Source organism: Ornithorhynchus anatinus, chromosome 12 (assembly GCF_004115215.2).
Source record: "Ornithorhynchus anatinus isolate Pmale09 chromosome 12, mOrnAna1.pri.v4, whole genome shotgun sequence".
NCBI classification, from domain to species: domain Eukaryota; kingdom Metazoa; phylum Chordata; class Mammalia; order Monotremata; family Ornithorhynchidae; genus Ornithorhynchus; species Ornithorhynchus anatinus.
Genome location: NC_041739.1, coordinates 49,385,238 through 49,406,923, shown reverse-complemented (window position 1 = coordinate 49,406,923; position 21,686 = coordinate 49,385,238). Strand labels below are relative to the sequence as shown.

The 21,686-nt window shown below is 51.7% G+C and overlaps 1 protein-coding gene across 1 annotated transcript in view; it reads left to right on the top strand.

Annotated features, from left to right (window-relative positions):
* Positions 1-21,450, top strand: part of LOC100086103 (microsomal triglyceride transfer protein) — a 50,428-nt gene extending 28,978 nt beyond the window's left edge. The window contains exons 6-18 of the mRNA XM_029077104.2: positions 634-773; positions 2,766-2,916; positions 4,259-4,416; positions 5,248-5,416; positions 7,692-7,799; positions 8,609-8,821; positions 10,011-10,222; positions 11,304-11,401; positions 11,510-11,631; positions 13,707-13,934; positions 17,674-17,798; positions 18,488-18,658; positions 20,246-21,450. Of these exons, the coding sequence (XP_028932937.1) occupies positions 634-773; positions 2,766-2,916; positions 4,259-4,416; positions 5,248-5,416; positions 7,692-7,799; positions 8,609-8,821; positions 10,011-10,222; positions 11,304-11,401; positions 11,510-11,631; positions 13,707-13,934; positions 17,674-17,798; positions 18,488-18,658; positions 20,246-20,417 (2,067 nt within the window). The 3' untranslated portion in view covers positions 20,418-21,450. The remainder of the gene's footprint in view (positions 1-633; positions 774-2,765; positions 2,917-4,258; positions 4,417-5,247; positions 5,417-7,691; positions 7,800-8,608; positions 8,822-10,010; positions 10,223-11,303; positions 11,402-11,509; positions 11,632-13,706; positions 13,935-17,673; positions 17,799-18,487; positions 18,659-20,245) is intronic.
* Positions 21,451-21,686: the final 236 nt, after the last annotated feature.

The window sequence follows — 21,686 nt, the reverse complement described above, 5'->3', positions numbered from 1 at the left end:
GCCAACTCTATTGGACCGTACCCTCCTAGGTGCTTAGGATAGTGCTCTGCATGCAGAAAGTGCTCAGTAATACCACTGAATGAACGATTTCTGCCTTAAAAATTGGACTGAGGCAATTCTTCGGTGGAAGCGATTATACAAGAAATCAGAGCATAGCGCTTGTGAATATATCTTTATACTCTGCTGTTTTCCCTATGTGTAATGTATTTTCATGTCTGTCTCCCCAGCTAGATTGTCAATTCCGTGAGGGCAGGGAATGTGTCTACTAAATCTGTTTGATTGTACTCTCTCAACCATTCAGCCCAATACTCTGATTACTGTAAACATTCAATAATACCATCGATTGATAGATTGATTTCTGACTCAAAAGTTGGGCTGGGGCAATTATTGCGTAGAAGCAATTGATTATGTGAGTAATTAGAATGTAACACTTATGTATATATCCTTAACTCTGCTTCTTTCCCTACCTGTAATTTTATTTTAATATCCGTCTCCCCGACTAAAGTGTAAGCTCTGTTGTATTGGACTCTCCCGACCATTCGGTCCAATGCTCCGCACACAGTAAGCGCTCAATAGATACCAATTAATTGGGTGCCTAGACTGAGACACTGTTTCCCTCTCTCAATTTCTCAGGTTCTAGGTATCAGCTCCAAGTCCACGTCGACTACTACCTACTTGATCGAAGACAGCTTCGTTACTGCCGTGATGGCAGAGGAAATCTACGCTTTTGGCTTGAATTACCTAAGGACTCTCACCGGGAAGATCGTGTCCAAGTAAGCTCGCAATCACGGGCGCGTTTACTTTCTTTGAGACGGTGCTTCGTGTAGGATAAGGCCGCTGAGGGTGGGGCGCGGTGCAGGAGCGGGTATCCGGGATCTGGGGGAATGAGGGGTAGGCCTGAGGGCTTGGAGATTCTTCCCCTCCCTCTCCCCCTTTCCCTTCTTCTTCCCCTTTCCCTTCCCCCTTCTCTTCCCCTTTCCCTTTCCCCTTCCCTTTCCCTTCATCTTCCCCTTCCCCTCCACCTCAATAAATATGCTCGATAAATAAATACATTCAATAAATACAATGGAATGAAAGAAGAGGCTGAAAGAGTGGTCAGCTTCAATCCAATCTGCCGATCCCTCCCCACTCCAGGTCTCCACCAATCAGCCAATCAATCGATCAATCGATCAATCGTCATCATTTCTCAATCACTCTCCCTGTGCTGAGCACTGTACCAAGTGCTTGGTAGAGTAGAAGAGAGTAATGTCATAATAATAATTATGGTATTTGTTAAGCACCTACTATGTGCCAGGCACTGTACTAAGCGCTGGAGTGGATGCAGTCCATTGGGTTGGACGCGGTCCCTGTCCCATGTGGGGCTCACGGTCTCAATCCCCATTTTCCAGATGAGGTCACTGAGGCCCAGAGAACCGAAGTGACTTGCCCAAAGGTCACACAGCAGACAAGTGGCGGGGCCGGGATTAGAGCCCACGACCTGATCCCTTCCCTGGAGGAGCTCAGAGTTGAGCAGTCTCCGCTCCGCCCGCTGTTTCTCTCTCAGTCCACCTGTCGCGGTGTGTGGGGACCCATCAGTCAATCAGTGGTATTTATTGAGCACCTACTGGTTGTAGAGAACTGTACTGAGCACTTGGAAGAGTACAATAGAGCAACAGAAGAGACGCACTCCAGGCCCACAAGGAGCTTTCGGTCTAAGGGTTACAGTCCCCCCATGGAAGTGGGGAAAACCCAAGATTTGTGAGGGGAGACTTGGCCTCTCTTCCAAGCTCTTGGGTCTAAGATGCTAAGCAGTCCAGCCTGGAGACAAAATCCACCCTGAGCTAAGCCCCGCAACACTGTTTTGACAAATTAAAAAAATATTAAAATAACGCAGAGATTCCTCAACCGGGTTGCGGCCCCTGGGGCCCACTGACGAGGTCCACTCTCTCCGACATCAGCTTCCTGGGGTAGATTTTCCTTATCGCTCAATCGATCGGTGGTATTTGGTGGGTTCTTACCGTATGCAGAGCACTGTGTTCTAAGCACTTGAGAGGGTCCAGTACAACGGAGTTGGTAGACACTTAGGCGCTAACTCCCGACTCTTCAGGGGATCCGGAAATGAAGCCCATAAAATGTTCGGGCTGAAGAGTCCCGACCCATTATGGTTTACAAATCACAGAATCCCGTCTGGTCCAAATTGGGCCTGTATTAGGAGAAGCAGCGTGGCTCGGTGGAAAGAGCACGGGCTTGGGAGTCGGAGGTCATGGGTTCGAATCCCAGCTCCGCCACTTGTCTGCTGTGTGACTGCGGGCAAGTCACTTGACTTCTCTGTGCCTCAGTTACCTCATCTGGAAAATGAGGATTAACTGTGAGCCTCACGTAGGACAACCTGATGACCCTGTATCTCCCCCATGAATGAAATACGATTGACTGACCAACTCTCAGTCTGAAACCAAGACCCCCCTCCCCACCCAAAAACACACTCACACAGAAACACAAACCCCCTGAATGCTGGAAGGGTTCGTTTGTAACAATCCCCCCTGGCTTCTGGCTCAGTGGAAAGAGCACGGGCTTGGGGGCAAGTCACTTAACCTCTCTGCGCCTCAGTGACCTCATCTGTAAAATGGGGATTAAGACAGTGAGCCCCACGCGGGACGACCTGATTACCTTGTATCTGCCCCAGCGCTTAGAACAGCGATTCACACATAGTAAGCGCTTAACAAATATCATCATTGTTATTATTCTCCACCAGCGTTCTCCTCAGCTATTTGTCTGGGTTTCCACAGGCAGAGGCTGGAGCTGAAAAGCACGGAGGTTGGGCCCGGGCTCATCCCCGGAAAGCAGGTGGCAGCTGTGGTGAAGAAGGTCGATGCCCAGTACAGCAGCAGCCCTCTCGTGGGGCAGCTCGCCCACACCGACTGCAAGAACTGCCCTTCGGTAAGAGGGTCGTGACCCTGGGGGACGGGGGACCGTTTCAGAGCGGGAGATAATAATGATGATAATGATGGCGTTCGTTAAGCGCTTCCTATGGGTCAAACCCTGTTCTCAGCGCTGGGGTAGATCAGGTTGGACAGAGTCCCCGTCCCACGTGGGGCTCACAGTCTTCATCCCCGTTTTCCAGATGAGGGAACTGAGGCCCAGAGAAGGAAAGTGACTTGCCCAAGGTCACGCAGCAGACGAGTGGCGGGGCCGGGATTAGAACCCACGCCCTTCAGACTCCCAGGCCCGTGCTCTATCCATTAAACTGTGATGTGGGATTTACTTCCCAATTTAGAGATGAGGAAACCTAGGCCCAGGGAAATTAAGGGACTTGCCCAAGGTGGCACAGCAGACAAGTGGCAGAGCCGGGATTGATAATAATAATGATGATGATGGTGGTGGTATCTGTTAAGCGCCATGTGTCAAGCACTGGGGTAAATACAAGGTAATCGGGTGGTTCCACGTGGGGCTCACGGTCTTAATCCCCATTTTCCAGAGAAGTGAAGTGATTAGCCCAAAGTCACACAGCTGACAAGTGGCAGAGCTGGGATTAGAACTCATGACCTCTGACTCCCAAGCCCTGGCTCTACCCACTAAGCCACGTGTTCTAAGCATCGGGTCAGATACCCGATCATCGGGTTAGACTCAATCTCTGTCCCATGTGGAATTTACAGTCTAAGGGGGAGGGAGAATGGCCATCTCAAATGACAGATGAGGAAAGGAGTGTCCAGACAAGTGAAATGATTCACCCAAGGTCACGCAACAGGTGAGTGGAGGAGCCAGGATTAGAACCCAAGTCTCCTGGCTCCCAGCCCTGACCTCTTTCCACTAGGCAACGTATGTGAATTGAGATTGCAAAATAAATGCCACCTCCAGGAGAGAACTCTGCCATACATTCCGAGGGTAACAAAATATCCTGCTTGAGAGGGGTTAGGCAGTTCGGCGGCATGGAAGAACACAAGTCCGGAAGCCAGAGGATCTGGGTTCGAGTGTGAACTCTGCCCCCAGCCTGCCGTGGGATTGTGGGCAAGTCACTTCACCTCTGCGTACCTCGGTTTTCTCATCGGCAAAACGGGGTTGGTAGTATCTGACTCCTCTCCCTACCTCACAGGGTTCTTGAGAGGACAGAATTAAATAAGTAAAATAGAAGAGCGCTTTGGGAATAAACGTGCTCTGAAAAACCAGGCCATTGTCATTAGACAAAGGAATTATTTCTGGAGTAAGAAAAGAAATCGTCCAAGGCGTGATGGAGAATCCGAGCCAAGAAATAGATGGCTGACCCGGTGCTTGTATTCCGCAGCTGCCTGAGTTCTGGAAGACGGTCCGAAAGCAGATGCAGCCCGAGAATCTCTCCAAGGCGGAGGCAGCCAGGGCTTTCTTGACCTTCATCTTGCGCCTCAGGGATGCTAAGAAAGATGAGATTCTTCAGATTCTGAAGAGTGAAAATAAAGACGTCCTGTAAGTAACTTGGGCAGGGGAGCGGGGGAGGGGAGGGAGGCAGGGATCACATGACCGAAACCGGCCGAGCTCATGATCAACCAAAAAAACCAGGTAGTAATTGCTCTGCTAGAGGGCGATTGCATTTGTCTCGTGGAGAGCAGTCGGATAAACCCCTAAGAGTACTGTGGGAACTGAGCTGGTGGAATGGCTGGACCCTGAAGGGGGTTAATCGGGGAAGGCATCCTGGAGGAGGTGATATCTTAGCAGGATTTGGGAGGGAGGGGACGAGAGATGTGGATCGTTGAGGGGGAGGCCTGCCTAGGTGCGGGGAGAAAGCTCGAGTCGAGTATGGGGAGCGAGACCGTCAGGAGAAGGAGGAAGAGTCCGGTTTTTGGCTCGTGTGGAGTAGAGAGAGCCAGCTTCAGGGGAGTTTCTTCAGCGAGGATGATGGTATTTGCTAAGCGCTTACCGTGTACGCTCTAGTGTACGGGCACTGGGCCGGACACCCCGGCGCCCAGCTGGGCTGGATACAAGCAGTTGGAGTCGGACACAGTCCCTGTCCCGTGTGGGACTCGGAATCTCAATCCCCAATTTACAGGTGAGGGAACTGAGGCCCAGAGAAGTGACGTGACTTGACCAAGGTCACACAGCGGACAAGCGGCGGAGCCGGGATTAGAACCCGTGACCGTCTGCCTCCCAGGCCCGGGCTCTTTCCATTAGGTCACGCTGCTTCCCTGAAGCATTTTAGAAAGACGACTGAGGCAGCAGAGCCAAGATCGGGCTGGAGAGGGGAGAGGCCGGAGGCAGGGGGTCCCGAATAACACGACCGCCCCTGCTCCGCTCCTGCAGGCCGCAGCTGGTGGACGCCGTGACCTCCGCTCAGACGCCGGACTCTCTGGAGGCCATCCTGGACTTTTTGGACTTCCAAAGCGACAGTAACGTTCTTCTCCAGGAGAGGTTCCTCTACGCCTGCGGCTTTGCTACTCACCCCAACGAAGACCTCCTCAAAACCTTAATCGTGAGTTCCAGGGTGATGGCCGCCTAGGGAAGGAGACGCACGGTGAGGCCTGGTCAGGGACGCCGGAAGGGGAAGGAGGAAGTTGGGAGCATCTCGTCGTTCTCAGGGCTGAGGGAGCCTTCACAAATCATTCTCTTCTTTTACAGAAGTTCTCACCGTCCACGTGTCTCAATCCACTGGCCTCTTTCACTCCACCACTTAGCCAGGACTGTGGGCAGGGATTGTGTCCGACCTGATTATCTTAGATCTACTCCGGGGCTCAGCACGGAATAATCCCTCAACGGATCCCGAAGCAGCGTGGCTTAGTGGACAGTGCGTGGCCCTGGAGGTCTGAAAGACCCGGGTTCTAAACCCGACTCTGCCATTTGTCTGCTGGGTGACCTCGGGCAAGTCACCTCGATACTTGGAGAAGCAGCGTGGCTCAGTGGAAAGAGCACGGGCTTTGGAGTCGGAGGTCATGAGTTCGAATCCCAGCTCTGCCACTGGTCAGCCGTGTGACTGGGGGCGAGTCACTCCACTTCTCCGGGCCTCAGTTCCCTCATCTGTAAAATGGGGATGAAGACTGTGAGCCCCACGTGGGACAACCCGATTCCCCTGTGTCTACCCCAGCGCTTAGAACAGTGCTCGGCACATAGTAAGCGCTTAACAAATACCAACATTATTATTATTATTACTTCTCGGTGCCTCAGTCACCTCATCTGTAAAATGGGGGTTAACACGGTGAGCCCCATGTGGCACATGGACTGTGTCGCACCTGATTAGCTAGTATCTACCCCGCAGCTTAGAACAGTGCTTGACACATAGTAAGCACTTAACAAATACCATCATGATATCATTATTATTATTATATTACTCTCCCTCCAAGATCTAATATTTGCTTTGCCCAGCTTCCAATTCAAACATAATAATGGATTTCATTAAGCACTTACTAGGTACCGAGCACTAAAGTAGATACAATGTAGACTGGAGGCAATCCTCTCTCGCAGGGGACACAGAGTCTAAGTAGGAAGGAGAACAGGTATTCCATCCTCATTTTTTACAGATGAGGAAACTGAGGCGCCGAGAGGTGAAGTGACTCACCCAAGGTCACACAGCAGACGAGAGGAAGAGCCGGGATTAGAACACAGGGCCACTGGCTCCCAGGCCCATGTTCTTTCCAGGAGGCCATCCTGCATCCAGTAGACTTATTGAGCGCCTGTCGAGTGTAGAGCACGACATTAGGGGATTGGGAGAAGATAATAAAAGGAAAGGAGGAGTTTACAATCAAATGGGGGAGATCGGGAGTCATAAACCGGGTAAATACAGCAGGAACAGCAGGAAATTAACGACATTTTACAATCCGATAACAAGTTGTTTTGTCAGCCGCACTATGCCAACAGAGGCACAAATCCATGTTCTCAACTCAGCGGAATATCTTTCTAACCAGCAAAAGTGCTGGGAAATTATCACAGTTCATAACTCTCCCAAGCGTTTAGTACAGTGCCCTGCCCACAGTGAGCGCTCGATAAATACTGTCGAATGAATGAATAAATGAACGAATGGTACACAACGCCTGCCAGGACATGGAATTGAGAAACTTCCATGGAAAAGTGGGATGATGTGCTTGGGCGGCCTCCTAAAGATAGTTGTTTCGCATGTTATGAAAAAGAAACAGATTTCATTCCAAAAGTGCCCCCCTCCACTCTGCCACACTCCACGATGGGTTTTTTTGTTTTATGGTATTTGCTAAGCTCTTACTATGATAACGCTGGTATTTGTTAAGCGCTTACTATGTGCAGAGCACTGTTCTAAGCGCTGGCGTAGATACAAGGTAATCAGGTTGTCCCATGTGAGGCTCACAGTCTGAATTCCCATTTTACAGATGAGGTAACTGAGGCACAGATAAGTTAAGTGACTCGCCCACAGTCACACAGCTGGCAAGTGGCAGAGCTGCGATTCAAACCCATGATCTCTGACTCCCAAGCCCGGGCTCTTGCCACTGAGCCACGCTGCTTCTCACGCCAGGCATTGTACTAAATGCTGAGGTAGATAAAAGATAATCAGGTTGGACACAGACCCACATAGGGCTCAGAGTTTTAAATCCCAATTTACGGATAAGGGAAGGGAGGTCTAAAACAGTGAAGCGACTTGCCCCAGGTCACGCAGCGGACGTGTGGCGGAGCTGGGATGAGAATCCAGGTCCTCTGCCTCCCAGGCCCGGGCTCCACCCATTAGGCCACGCTGCTTCCCGTGGTTGCGGACGAATGAGCCGATATTGTTCCCGTTTGCCCGCTAGGCCAAGTTCCAGAGTCCGATCAAAAGCAACGACATCAGAGAGACGGTGGTGATCATCATGGGTGCCCTCGTCCGGAAACTGTGCCAGAAAGAAGGCTGCAAACTTCCCGTGAGTGAGACCACCGCGCTTCCTTTCCCAGCCAGTTGGCCCCATTCCCCGAGGCGGGCGGGGTCCACAGAGGAATCCCGGGAAGCCCTCGGGGAATCATAACAATAATAACAATAATTATATGGTATCTCTTAAGCGCTTACTGTGTCCCGAGCACCGTTCTAAGCGCTGGGGTAGATACGGGGTAATCAGGTTGTCCCACGTGGGGCTCACAGCTTTAATCCCCATGTTACAGACGAGATAACTGAGGCCCAGACAACTCAAGTGACTCGACCGAAGTCACACAGCAGACAAGTGGCGGAGCCGGGATTAGAACCCACGTGCTCTGACTCCCAAGCCCGGGCTCTTGCCACCAAGCCACGCTGCTTCTCTGCCGCTGGTCCTTCGGAAATTCAAAATCCGGTCGGAATCCTGATGGAGGGTACCGGAAAGCAGGACTGTCCCTCCCGCTCTGGGGCATCTGGTCACCCTAGCTGGATGGCAGCTGCTTTAAGCTCCCCGTGGGCAGGGCACATATCTCCCGACTCTGTTGGACTGGACTCTCCCAAGCCCTGAGAACAGCGCTCCGCCTACAGTAAGCGCTGGATCGATACCAAGGATGGTATTTATTTATTTATGTATATTAACGTCCGCCTCCCCCTCTAGACTGTGAGCTCGCCGTGGGCAGGGAACGTGCCGGCTTTATTGCTCTATCGTGCCCTCCCAAGTGCTTAGTACAGCGCTCTGCGCACAGTAAGCGCTCAATAAATGCGACTGAACGAATGAACGAACGGACTGATGGAGGAGGTGTCCCGGTTCCGTCTGTCCAGGCGGTGGTGGAGGCCAAGAAGCTGATCCTGGCAGGCTTGGAGAAGCCGGAATCCAAGAAGGATGTGAAGATGTACCTCCTGGCCCTGAAGAACGCCTTGCTGCCTGAGGGAATCCCGCTGCTGCTGAAATACGCCGAGTCTGGGGAGGGACCCGACAGCAACCTGGCTATCACCACGCTGCAGAGATACGACGTCTCTTTCATCACCAACGAGGTAAAAGAAGGCGGCGGAAGTCCAACTTTATTTCTTCGGGCTTCTCTTTCAACGAGGCCTTTGAAGCTCAAGTTTTACTCGTCTCCTATCCCCCGATGACCACCTTCTTCCTTCGCCTGGAGGAGGTAGACCCGTGAAAAGGCAGGGATGCATTTCCAGGTGGTTACGCCCGTCTTTCTCTTCCTCCCTGATTTAAGTTCTCGGTTAGCGGAAGGTAACTCGAAGGCAAACCCATCTGGTTCCAGCCCAAGGGTACGGAATTCAGTCTGGGGCTTTCCGGTTTTATCGGGATGCATTCCGAGTTGGTGCTTCTAAACACGTTTTGATTTCCCCCTGTTGAAACCGAAGCCGTCAACATGTCGACTTGGTGATGAGATCGCTTCCAAAGGCCCGATCGATTACGCCGATTGCTTTTGGATGTCTTTATGTCTAACTCAGAAAAGAGCGTGGACAAGGTTTCAGAGGGTGATAGGAACTGTGCTTTTTCAAGTGGAAGTGCCTGCCTAAAGCCCAAAGTTTTGTTTTCTGGTGGTGTTGGAGGATTGTTTCTTGTTCCTGTTTATTATTACAGCGTACTTTTTATTGTTATAGTGTACTCTCACAAGCGCTTAGTTCCGTGCTCTGCGCACAGTAAGAGCTCAATAAATATGACTGACTGTCCCCAGACAGCCCAGGGCACTGATACAATCTTCTAGATTGTGAGCCTGTCGTTGGGTAGGGTTTGTCTCTGTCCGCTGAATTGTACTTTCCAAATCTCAGTAGGGTGCTCCGCACACAATAAGCGCTCAATAAATACGACTGAATGAATGAGAGCATAATATAACAATAAACAGACCCATTCCCCTCCCGCAAGGAGCTTACTCTGTATGGGGCCCTGTGCTAAACTGTAGGTCCGAGTTACTCAGGTTGGACATATCCACGTCCCACATTGGGGCTCACGGCCCATTTTACAGATGAGGCAACTGAGACCCAGAGAAGCAAAACCACTTGCCCAAGGTCACGCAGCAGACAAGCGGCAGAGTCGGGGTTAGAACCCGGGTTCTCCTGACTCCCGGCCCGGCCCCTAGCCGTTAGGCCACTTAGCAGCTCCCCGTTGCTCCGGCCCCCTTTCCAGAATTCCATCCGAGCTGCCGAGAAGGTAGGTGGCTGGGAAAGCTCTGGACTCAATCTGGCCCGTCTGGGGATGTAGGTGAAGAAGACGATGAATCGGATTTACCACCAGAACCGAAAGGTCCACGAGAAGACCGTGCGGACCTCGGCGGCTTCCGTCATCCTGCACAATAAGCCCTCCTACATGGACGTCAAAAACCTCCTCCTTTCTATCGGAGAGCTCCCCAAGGAGATGAACAAGTACATGCTCTCCACCATCCGAGACATTCTGCATTTCGAAATGCCTGCCAGGTACGTTGTGACTTCCGTGTGCACACGTGTGCACGTGTGTTTGTGCGTGGACGGATGCGCATGCCTTTAGGTACTCTGGACAATCAATACGTCGTGTTTATCGAGCGCTTACTGGGCGCAGAGCGCTCTACTAAACGCTTGGGAGAGAACAAGAGAATCAGAGGACACGATTCCTGCCCTCGAGGATTTTCCAGTCCACCATAAATGAAGCACTTTCATTCATTCAATTGTATATATTGAGCGCTTACTGTGTGCAGAGCACTGTACTAGCGCTTGGAGGAGTACCACGACCTCCCAGACTAGAGGGGGAGAAGCCATTAATATAAATAAATGGACAAGTAAATGACAGATAGATGCAGATCTATACATATGTGCCGGTGGGATGAGGGGGAGGATGAATGAAGGAGCAAGTGAGAGCCGCGCAGAAGGGAGCGGGAGAAGAGGAGCGGAGGCCTTAGTCAGGGAAGGCTTCTTGGAGGAGTTGGGCCTTCAATAACGATTCAAAGTGGGGGAGGACCAATTATCTGTCTGATATGAGGAGGGAGGACGTTCCAGGCCACAGAGGTTCCAGGAACTTGGGAGAGCTCGGTAACGTAAGTTATAAACGCTATCCTGGCCCTTGAGGAGCTTCCAGAACGCCATGTGCGGGACACTGCCCATAAAGCTCGGGAGAGGTCAGCAGAATAGTCGCGATCCAGGCCCTCCAGATTGTAAGCTCTCTGCGGGCAGGGAACGTGTCTGTTTATTGTCGTACTGTTCTCTCCCAAATGCTTAGTACGATGCTCTGCACATAGTAAGTGCTCAGTAAATATCACTGAATGAATGAATAAGAGATCCGTCACGCAGGCGTGATCCGGGCCCTCACTGAGGATTGAGACTGTGAGCCCCGCGTGGGACAAGTGACTGTGTCCAACCTGATTTGTTTGCATCCACCCCAGCACTTAGTACAGTGCCTGGCACACGGTAAGCGCTTAACGAATACTAGAGTACAGTGCCCTGCACGGAGTAAGCGCTCAATAAATACGATTGAATGGATGAATATAATAATAATGATACAGCGCGCGCTCTCCTCTCCTTGCAGCAAAATGGTCCGCCGAGTCCTTAAGGACATGATGACCCATAACTACGGCCGTTTCTCCGGGAGCGGCTCGTCGTCCGCCTTCACCGGCTACGTGGCACGTATGTAACCGATAGGCGGGTTGGCCGTGGTCGCCCCCACCCCTCCAATCCCCCCCGGGGTCTCGGACTCCAGGCCGGCTCACAGCGGCTCCTCTCTCTTGATTTCAGGCGACCCCCACGCCGCATCAATTTACAGCCTGGACATCCTCTATTCCGGCTCCGGAATTCTCAGGAGAAGCAACCTCAACCTCTTCCAGTTCATCGGGAAGTCCCGTCTGCATGCCAGCCAGGTAATCAATCAATCAGTCAATCAGTCGATCAATCAAGTAAGCAGGCTGGATAGGGCACGGGCCTTGGAGACGGAAGACCTGGATCCTAATGCCAGCTCCGCCACTTGCCTGCTGCGTGACCTTGGGCAAGTCACTTAACTCCTCTGAGCTTGTTTTCTTTTTTTTTAATGGTATTTCTTAAGCGCTTACTATGTACCAGGCCCAGTACTAGATTTTATCACCCCTCCCAGCCCTGATGTATAGATCTGTAATTTATTTCTGTTAATGTCGGTCTCCCCCTCTGGACTCTAAGCTCATTTTGGACAGGGAATGTGTCTGCTAATTGTTACAGTGTACTCTCTCAAGTGTTTAGTACAGTGCTCTGCACACAGTAAGCGCTCAATGAACGCGATTGAATGAATACAGGCTAATCAGGTTGGACACAGTCCCTGTCCCACAGGGGACTCACAGTCTTAACCCCCATTTTAAAGATGAGGCACAAAGAAGTTAAGTGACTTACCCAAGGTCACAGAGCAGACAAGGGGCGGAACTGGGATTATAACACACGTCCTTTGGAATCCCAGGCCCTGTGCACTAGACAGTAAGTAAGATAGTAACTGCTTTACATATCATTCTAGTTTGGGACTAAGAAGTCAGGAGGAAAAGACAGAAATCATCCATTTTAACCCTGAAGAACATTTCAGATCGGCAGTATCAATCAATCCATCGGTCAATCAATGGTATTTATTGAGCACTTATTATGTGCAGAGTTTAGAACAGTGCGTGGCACATAGTAAGCGCTTAATAAATGTCATCATTAGTATTATACTAAGCACTTGGGAGTGTACAATATAACAGAGTCAGAAGACATGGTCCCTCTCCATAACTGGAAATAACAGAGAAGCAGCATGGCTTAGTGGCAAGAGCCTGGGCTTGGCAGTCCGAAGTCGTGGGTTCTAATCCCAGCTCTGCCACTTGTCTGCTGGGTGACCTTGGGCAAGTCACTTCATTTCTCTGTGCCTCAGTTACCTCATCTATAAAATGGGGGTTAAGACTGTGAGCCCCACGTGGGACGTGATGACCTGCTATCTACGCCAGCGCTTAGAACAGTGCTTGGCACAGAGTAGGTGCTTAATAAATGCCATTAAAAAAATGCAAGCACTATTACATACCTCTGGCCTTCTTTTGAAACCAAGAGTTCACATCTTCAGAGCATCTTCTTGACCGCAAGATCCTAATTAATCATCCGAGAATACTTATCGAGTATCTATTGCATGCAGAGCCCCGGGATAATAACGAAATAATGAGACTAAGATCGCTTTGCCTGTTTTAATTAAAACTCAGTTAATTAAAATGTTCTTCTGAGTCCGATAGAGGCAGCCCTCAATAAGGATAATAGATCTTTTTTCACGAGGCATCTTTCTACTGTCCGATGATTTATTTCCCTGGGTGTTTGCAGATTAAGTTTCCTCCTCTGAATTACTGCATTTTAATAGCTCCTCCACGTTCCTGCTGTGTGACCTCGGGAAGCAGTGTGGCTTAATGGAAAGAGCCCGGGCTTGGAAGTCAACGGTCGTGGGTTCTAATCCCGGCTCCGCCACTTGTCGGCTGTGTGACTTTGGGCAGGTCACTTCACTTCTCTGTGCCTCAGTTACCTCATCTGTCAAATGGGGATTAAGATTCTGAGCTCCACCTGGGACAGCCTCATTACCTTGTATCTTCCCCAGCGCTTAGAACAGTGCTTGGCACATACAGATACCATCTGTACGTACCTTTACAGATACCATCATCATTATTATCATTAGTGCCTCGGGCGAGTCTCTTCACTTCTCCGGGCCTCAGTTCCCTCATTTGCAAAATGGGGATTCAATCCCCGTTCTCCTTATTTAGACTGGGAGCCCCATGTGGGACCCGAGTATCCTGTATCTATCCCGGTGCTTAGTGCAGTGCTTGGCACCTAGTAAGCACTTAACAGAGACCATCGTTATTAACCGGGCCCGAGGTGGGGGAGGCGGGAGGAAGCTCCCAGCAGGAGCCAAGCAGGGGCCTTAGGTTCCGGACACGACGACGCTCAGCACACCGTCTCCCTGTCCTAGGTGGTGATCGAGGCGCAGGGCCTGGAAGGGCTCATCGCAGCCACTCCCGACGAAGGGGAGGAAAACCTGGACTCCTTTGCTGGCATGTCGGCCATCTTGTTTGATGTCCAGCTCCACCCCGTGACTTTCTTCAGCGGGTACAGCGACCTGATGTCCAAAATGCTGTCTGCATCTGGAGATCCCATCAGCGTTGTGAAAGGGCTCATTCTGCTGACAGACTACTCACAGGTAACACGACACTGCCACTTACTTGGCTCTTTCCCTTCTTCCCTTCTTTTCCTAACTTAGCCTTTTCTCTCTCTCGTTCACCATCCTTGGCCTTTTCTCTTCCCCCATCTCTCTCTCTTTCCTTCCCTCTCCCTCTTTTTATCTTCCTTCCGCCCTTATTTTCTTCCTTAGCCTTTTCTCTCTCTCTTACTCATCTTCCTTGGCCCTTTCTCACGCCGACCCTTTTCATCTTCCTTCCTCCCTTCTTTTCTTCCTTTTTTCTCATTATTCTTCCTCCTTTCTTTTCTTCCTTAGCCTTTTCTCTTCCACTGTCTCTTTTCATCATTTTTCCTCCATTTCTTTCTTCCTTGGCCTTGTCTCTGCCCCTACTTTCTCCTCATCTTCTTTGGCCTTTTTCTCTCTCTCTCACAAGCTCTCTTCTTATCTTCCTTGGCCTTTCTCTCCTCCCATTCTGTCTTCCTTGTCCTTTCCTCTTCCGCATTCTCTCTCCTCATCTTCCTCTCCCCCAGACTTTTCTTTCACAGAAGGTAAATTCATTTGTGCCTGGAGAAAGACATTTCCTCCCTGTTTGACCGAGAGGAGAAGTACCGCCAACCAACTCGAGAGAGCGCGGCAGGGATGGGCGGGTTGAGGGCTTCGCTCCTAGATCCGGAGAGACGAGATGGCCGTGGGGTCTTCCCCAGGGGACTGTGCCAGATCCAGTCGAGGCAGGCTGGCTTGGATGGGTGTGGGCAGTGGGTCCCTGAGAGTAACGGATGGCTAATCCCTCCTGCCAGCCTGGCCTCCCCAGCCCACCCAACTTTCTCCCTTCTCAAAAGGAGCCGATTCACCTCAGCGGATGCATCTGCCCCCGACCCCTAGGGATTCCTGAGAAGGGGCAAGGGGAGAGATATAAGACCCAGAATCCTAGTCCTCTTCCCCTGCCTGTCAACACTTCAGTTCCGACCTGGGGGCAGAAGCCATTAATATTCAGTTGGCTTTGATTATGCTTGGGGTTTTTTTATGGCATTTGTTAAGCGCTTACAGTCCTGGGGGGAGGAAGGGCCCTTGCCCGTCCAGGAGCCCAGGAGGGGCTGGCTAGAGAGAGCCTCCACGATAGCAGTTTTACCCTGGAAGCAGTCCGTTGTATTTACTGAGCGCTTACTGTGTGCCTAGTACTGTACAGAGTGCTTGGCATAGTAGAAAGAGCCTGGGCCTAGGAGTCAGAGGACTTGAGAGGCTAGCTTAATGGATGGACCGTGGGCCTGGGAGCCAGAAGGACCTGGTTTCTAATCCTAGCTCCGCCTCTTGTCTACTGTGTGACCTTGGCAAGTCACTTCACTTCTCTGGGCCTCAGTTCTCTCATCTGTAAAGTGGGGATTGGGACTGTGAGCCCCATGGGGGACAGAGGCTGTGTCCAACCCAATTTTCTTGTATCCCCCCCCCCCCAGTGATTGGCACAGTAAGCACTTAACAAATGCCACAATTATTATTATTATTATTATTAATTTGAACTCTAAAACTTACCTTGGGCAAGTCACTTTACTTTTCCCGTCCTCTTTTTTTCCAAAAAGTGGTATTTGTCAAGCCCTTACTAGGCACTGGTCACTGTACTAAGCACTGGAATAGATACAAGGTGCCACTTGGGGATACAGTCCATATTCCACTTGGGACTCACAGTCTCAAACCCCCATTTGACAGACTAGGTAACTGAGGCACAGAGAAGTGAAGTGACTTGCCCAAGGTCACACAGCAGACAAGTGGTGGAGCCAGAATTGGAAGCCAGGTCCTCCGACTCCCAGGCCCCTGCTTTTTCCATCAGGTCAGGCTGCTTCTCTTTTTCCCCTTTTGCAAAATGGGGAAATGATTCCTGTCCTCCCGCCTATTCAACCTGTGAGCCCAAGAGGGACAGGAACTGTGTCCTACGCGATTATCATGCATCTACCCCAGCTCATAGTACAGTGCTTGGCACATAGTAAGAACTTAACAAATACCATTAAAGAAAAAGAAAACAAAAAGCCCCAGCCCTGGAAACCGAGTCCCTGAGCCAACAGCCCCGGCGGGGAAGGACAATTCAGACTACAGAGTCACCCTAGAGAAGAGGTCCTCTGCTTACTAGCTGGTGGTCACATATGACATGCTCCCCTTCATATAGTTCTTGCTGGGCCACCTGAAGGAAAGAGCACAGGGCAAGAAGTGGGAGAGGAGGTGAGGTCATCAATCAATCGATCAATGGTATTTAATAAGTGCTTATTGTGTGCGGAGCACTGCACTAAGCACTTGGGAGAGTATAGACACGTTCCGTGCCCACAAGGAGCTGACAGTCTAGACAGGGAAGCCAGGACCTGGAAGCCAAGGAAGCAAATTCCTGCTGGAGGACAAGTCAATCGATCAATCAATCAATAAGGGGTATTTACTGAGCGCTTACTGGGTGCAGAACACTGTACTAAGCGGTTGGGAGAGTACAGTATAACCGGGTTCGTAGGCACGTCCCCCGCCCACAACGATCTTTATGGTCAGAATAAGAGCCCAGAACTAGTAGCTCAGTAAGTTCAGGAAGTGGAGTTTGGAGCTGAGTTTTTGGGTTTTTTCTAAATGGCATTTATTAAGCGCTTCCTATGTGCCAAGCACTGGACTAAATGCCAGGGTAGATACACGTTAATCCTGTCCGGACACTGTCTCTGTCCATCACTGGTCTCACGGTCCGAATGGGAGGGAGAAGAGATATCGAATCCTCACATTTTGCAGTTGAGGAAACCGAGGCCCAGAGAAGTTACATGACTTGCCCAAAGTCACACGGCAGACAGAACTGGGATTAGAATCCAGTTCCTCTGACTCCCAGGACCGGGCTCTTTCCGTTAGGCCACGTTGCTTGCTCAAACTACTTCACTCTACTTGTTCTTACCATCCCTGTCGGGATGAAACCCTCCATACAGAACATGAAGGGGAGGAGTCCCGCCTTTTTATAAGGTTGTAGAACTGATAATATCCAGAAAAATGGGATTTATTTTTGGAAAGGGAGGCAGTGCGGACATGTGGAAAGAGCAGAGGACGGGGAATCAGGAGGCCGAGATTTGAGTCTCGGCTCCACCGATGACTGATCGTGTGACCTCGGACAAGTCATTCAACCTCTCTGGGCCTCTGTTTCCACTCGCCTAAGTGTGAGCTCTCCTGACCTCAGCTTCCTCATCTGTGCCGTGTGTCCGATCTCATAGCTTTTGGCCTAGCCCAGCGCTTAGCACAGAGTAAGCGCTTGAAGAAGCAGCACGGTGTAGTGGATAGAGCACGGGCCTGGGAATCAGGAGGGTCCGGGTTCTAATGCCGGCTCCACCACTTATCTGTTGGGTGACCTCGGGCAAGTCACTTCACTTCCCTGGGCCTCAGTTTCCTCATCTATAAAATGCGAGGATTCAACATATGTTGGATATACGGTCAGCCCGATTGAAACTTTGAGCCCCGTATGGGACAGGGACTGCGTCCCACCCGATTTGCACGTAGTAAGCGCTTAAAAAATATCATAATTAATGAACCGATTCATCAATTATTGAACTCATATTATAAAGTAAACGGGGGCCTAGTTTCCGGGACTCCGGAGAGGAATTTCAGGGTCGCTCACCTCGTCGAGCCTAAAAACACCCCCAGCCTCGGCGGCACGCCCCGTGAACGCACGCCTCGCTGACGCGGCGCCCCCGCGGGCCCCGCTCGCGCACGTCCGACTCCCGCCCACCCCGTTCCCGCCGGCCCGCGTTTCCGCCTGCAGGTGTTGCAGCTGCAGTCGGGCCTGAAGTCCAATGTGGAGTTCCAGGGAGGACTGGCCATCGACATTTCTGGAACCATGGAGTTCAGCCTGTGGTACCGGGAATCCAAGACACGCGTGAAAAGTCGGTACGGTTCCCGAGCGGCCAAGCCCTGGCCGTCGGTTCCGGCTCGGTTGAGCCCCGGGGGGTGGCTTTCATTGTGACCTTTAACCCCAGGCCCCTCTGGCCTCCGGAACCCAGTGGGGGGGCAGGGAGCCTGCGAGGGGGAGAGATTGTCGACGACAGGCCTATGTTGAGGGCGTCCACCTACGCGGATACCTGAAAGAGACGCCACGGACTCCCGCCCCGGTGTAGCTACCACCCAGAGAACAAATCAGAGAACGAGGAGCGGCGTGGCATGGTGGCTAGAGCCCGGGCCCGGGAGTCACGAAGTCATGGGTTCTAATCCTGGCTCTGCCACTTGTCTGCTGTGTGACCTTGGGCAAGTCACTTTTCTTCTCTGGGCCTCAGTTCCCTCATCTGTAAAATGGCTATCTGTGGATGGGGGTGACCAAAAGAGGGGTGAAGTTTTGGACCGCTCTTTCGGGACCTCTAAAAACCACCTCTCTCCCAGGAAGAAACCTCACAATGACTCCCACACCCCAGAGTCTCACCGTCCAGCCCCTCGCCTCCTGACCTTTCCCTCTTTAATTCCCACCTCCACGTCCCGGACTTGGGGGACGACGGGTGCGTCCCACCCCGCCTTCGATCCTGGGGGATCTCGGTCCTCCCGGCTTCCGGCGGGGGATGACGACGCCCGATGTTTTCCGTCTCCAGGGTGGCCATGGTGGTGGCCGGGGACATCACGGTGGATTCCTCCTTCGTTAAGGCCGGCCTGGAGACCAGCGTGGAGAGCGAGACCGGCCTGGAGTTCATCTCCACTGTCCAGTTCTCCCAGTACCCGTTCCTGGTGTGCATGCAGATGGACAAGGACCAGGCCCCGATCCGGTAGGAAACCGGGCCGTTCTGGGATCAGTCAATCAATCGTCAGCCAATCGATCGATCGTATGGATTAAGCGCTCGCTGTGGGCGCTCTCCCCCGCCTTCGAAGACTTACCGAAGGCCCATCTCCTCCAAGAGGCCTTCCCCGACTAAACCCTCTTTTCCTTTTCTCCAACTCCCTTCTGCGTCGCCCTGAGTGGCTCCTTTAATTCACCACCCCCACCCCACAGCACTTACGTCCATATCAGTAATTTATTTAGTTGTATTAATGAGAGTGTACAAATTTCCCCCTCTAGACTATAAGCTCGCCATGGGCAGAGAACGTTCTCTTGTCCTCTCCCAAGTGCTTAGTACAGTGCTCTGTACACAGCGAGCGCTCGATAGATATGATTGACTGCCGAGCTCTGAACTAAACGCTTGGGAGAGGACAATGCAACAGAATTAGCAGACAGGTTCCCTGCCCAGAACTGAGCCTTAGGGGACCCCCACAGTTAGGGGGTGGGAGGCTGAGGAGGAGCCCGCGAAAGAGACTGATAATGAACGTCCAGAGACATAAGAGGAGAACCGGGAGAGGACGGAGTCAGTGAAGCCGAGGTTGGATGACGTTTCCGGGAGAAAAGCCTGGTTGACAGCGTGGGAGGCTGCTGAGAGGTCGAGGAGCATTAGGATGGAGTTGAGGCCGTTGGATTTGGCAAGGAGGAGTCCGTCGGGGACCTCGGAGAGGGGGGTTTCTGTGGAGTGATGGGGATAATCGATGGAGGGTATTTATTGAGCGTTTACTATGTGCGGAGCACGGTACTTGGGAGAGGACAAGTACAACAGAATGAGCAGACACTTTGCCTGCTCACAGCGAGATAACTGACTTTCTTCCGTGAAGCAGCCCGGCCTAACGGACAGGGCCCGGGGCTGTTAGTCGGGAGACCCGGTCTTCTAATCCTGGCTCTGCCACTTGCCTGCTTGGTAACCTTGGGCAAATCACTTGACTCCTCAGTGCCTCGGTTGCCTCATCGGTAAAATGGGGATGAACCACCTGTACTCCCTTCCCCCGAGAGTGTGAGTGCCACGTGAGGCAGGGGCTGTGTCCTACCTGATGCTCTTGTATCTGCTGCAGCATTTAGCACAGGGTCTGGCATCTGTGACGAGCTCAAGGCATACTGTGTACTCTGGTGATGATGATGATGCAGAATAGTCTAGTGGAAAGAACACGCGCCGGGAGCGAGAAGGTCATGGGTTCTAATCCCAGCTCTGCCACTTGTCCGCTGTGTGGCCTTGGGCAAGTCACTTCACTTCTCTGTGCCTCTGTTACCTCATCTGTAAAACGGGGATTAAGACTGCGAGCCCTATGCGGGACAGGGACTGTGTCCACCCCGGTTATCTAGTGTGCACCCCGGCGCTTAATACAGGGCCCGGCCCATAGCAGGCGCTTAACAAATACCATAATTATCGTTATTATTATGTCGTGTACCGATCCCCTCCCGAAACATCTGGAAGTGACCTTCACCCGCGTCCCTTTGGCATCGTGATCCGGGGGGGGGGGGGGGGGGTGGGGAGAAGAGTCTCGGCCAGCCCCCTGACCCTCCCCTGTCTTCGCAGGCGGCAAGTGACTAGTTACGAGCGATTAGCCACGGGAAGAGGCTTCGTGAGCCGGAAGAGAAAGGAGAAGCTGTGGGCCGGCTCGGAATTCCCGCTCCACCAGGAGAACTCGGACATGTGCAAGGCGGTGTTCGGTACCCAGCCCGAGAGCACCTCCAGCAGCTGGTTCTGAGCCCGGCCCAGGAGGACGGCCACCACCGGGAGGAAGACGAGGACGAGGAGAAGAAGAAGCCCCCTGGTCTGGGGCTCTTGGAGAGCAGAGTGTTTACATATTAACGGGTATTTAAGATTTTTTTTTTTGTAAAAAGCCATAGAGAAAATGGCAACATTTGGTGGCATCCCCCCCATAGCAGCCAGGGGTTTCCCCCCACACCCCATTTCTTCTTTTTCTAAGGGCGCAAACTCCAGGATCCAGGATGGGTGACCCCGCAATAAGGATCGATGCCTGGAAATACTCTCGGGGGGTTGGGCTATCCGGGTGAAACCCGCCACCCATTTTCAGGAAAATTCAAGGCGATAGAAACCTCGGCGCTGAATTAGCGAGCCCCCGAGGATCCAGAAATCGGGTCTGATTTCCACCTGGTGTCGTCTTTCCCACCAGCTACTACAGTACCTGCCACGCAGTAAGCGCTTAATAAACACAGTTCCTTCCACTTCGGGGTTACCCTCTCCATCGCTCCAATTTGCCTAAGCGGGTCGGTGGTTTTTACAAGACTTTTTTTTCCACTGGCCTAATTAATATTTATCTCTTTCTTTCGGGGTGGAATCGACGAGGCCAATTTAGAACTTGAAACCTTATCGCTAGCTCGTTATTTCTAGAAGGAGCTTCTCTACTCCTCTTTCCCGCTCCTCTGTAGGACAGTGGCTTGAAGTGCAGGTGTTAAACAATCAGTTTTGAGAGTCGCCCGTCTGATTTGACTTGTGCCGGGTTCGGGTTTGGAGGGAACCTAGCCTTCTTGTTGGGTAATTATTTCGCGCTGACTTATGTGGTGGTCACAAAAGTGTCGTTTTGCTCTTACAAGTCTGTGAAACAGCCAAAAGGATGTAGATTAATTCATATATACGGGTTACCGGGATGAACACCAAACCCCGCCCTCCCCCTGCCGCCCTCCCCGCAATAGAAACAGGACGTAACGTTTTTGAAAATGAAATTAAGCCAAGCACATCTTCCTATGCAAAAATAAAAACCAGCTGTCATCTTTCAATATACTGTCTTTTTACTTTTACCCCTTGTTCTCGTGGGTTTACTACAGTGCTCTGCACTTAGGATTGTTCTCTGTGCAGATTAATCACTCAGTACGGTGTTCTGCAGTACACTGCGCAGTGTAGGCACTCGGTACAGGGCTCTGTACCCGGGAGGTGCCCGGCACACTGCTCATCAGCATCTATATAATAATTACGGTATTCGTTAAGTGCTCATTTTGTGGCAGGCGCTGCCTGA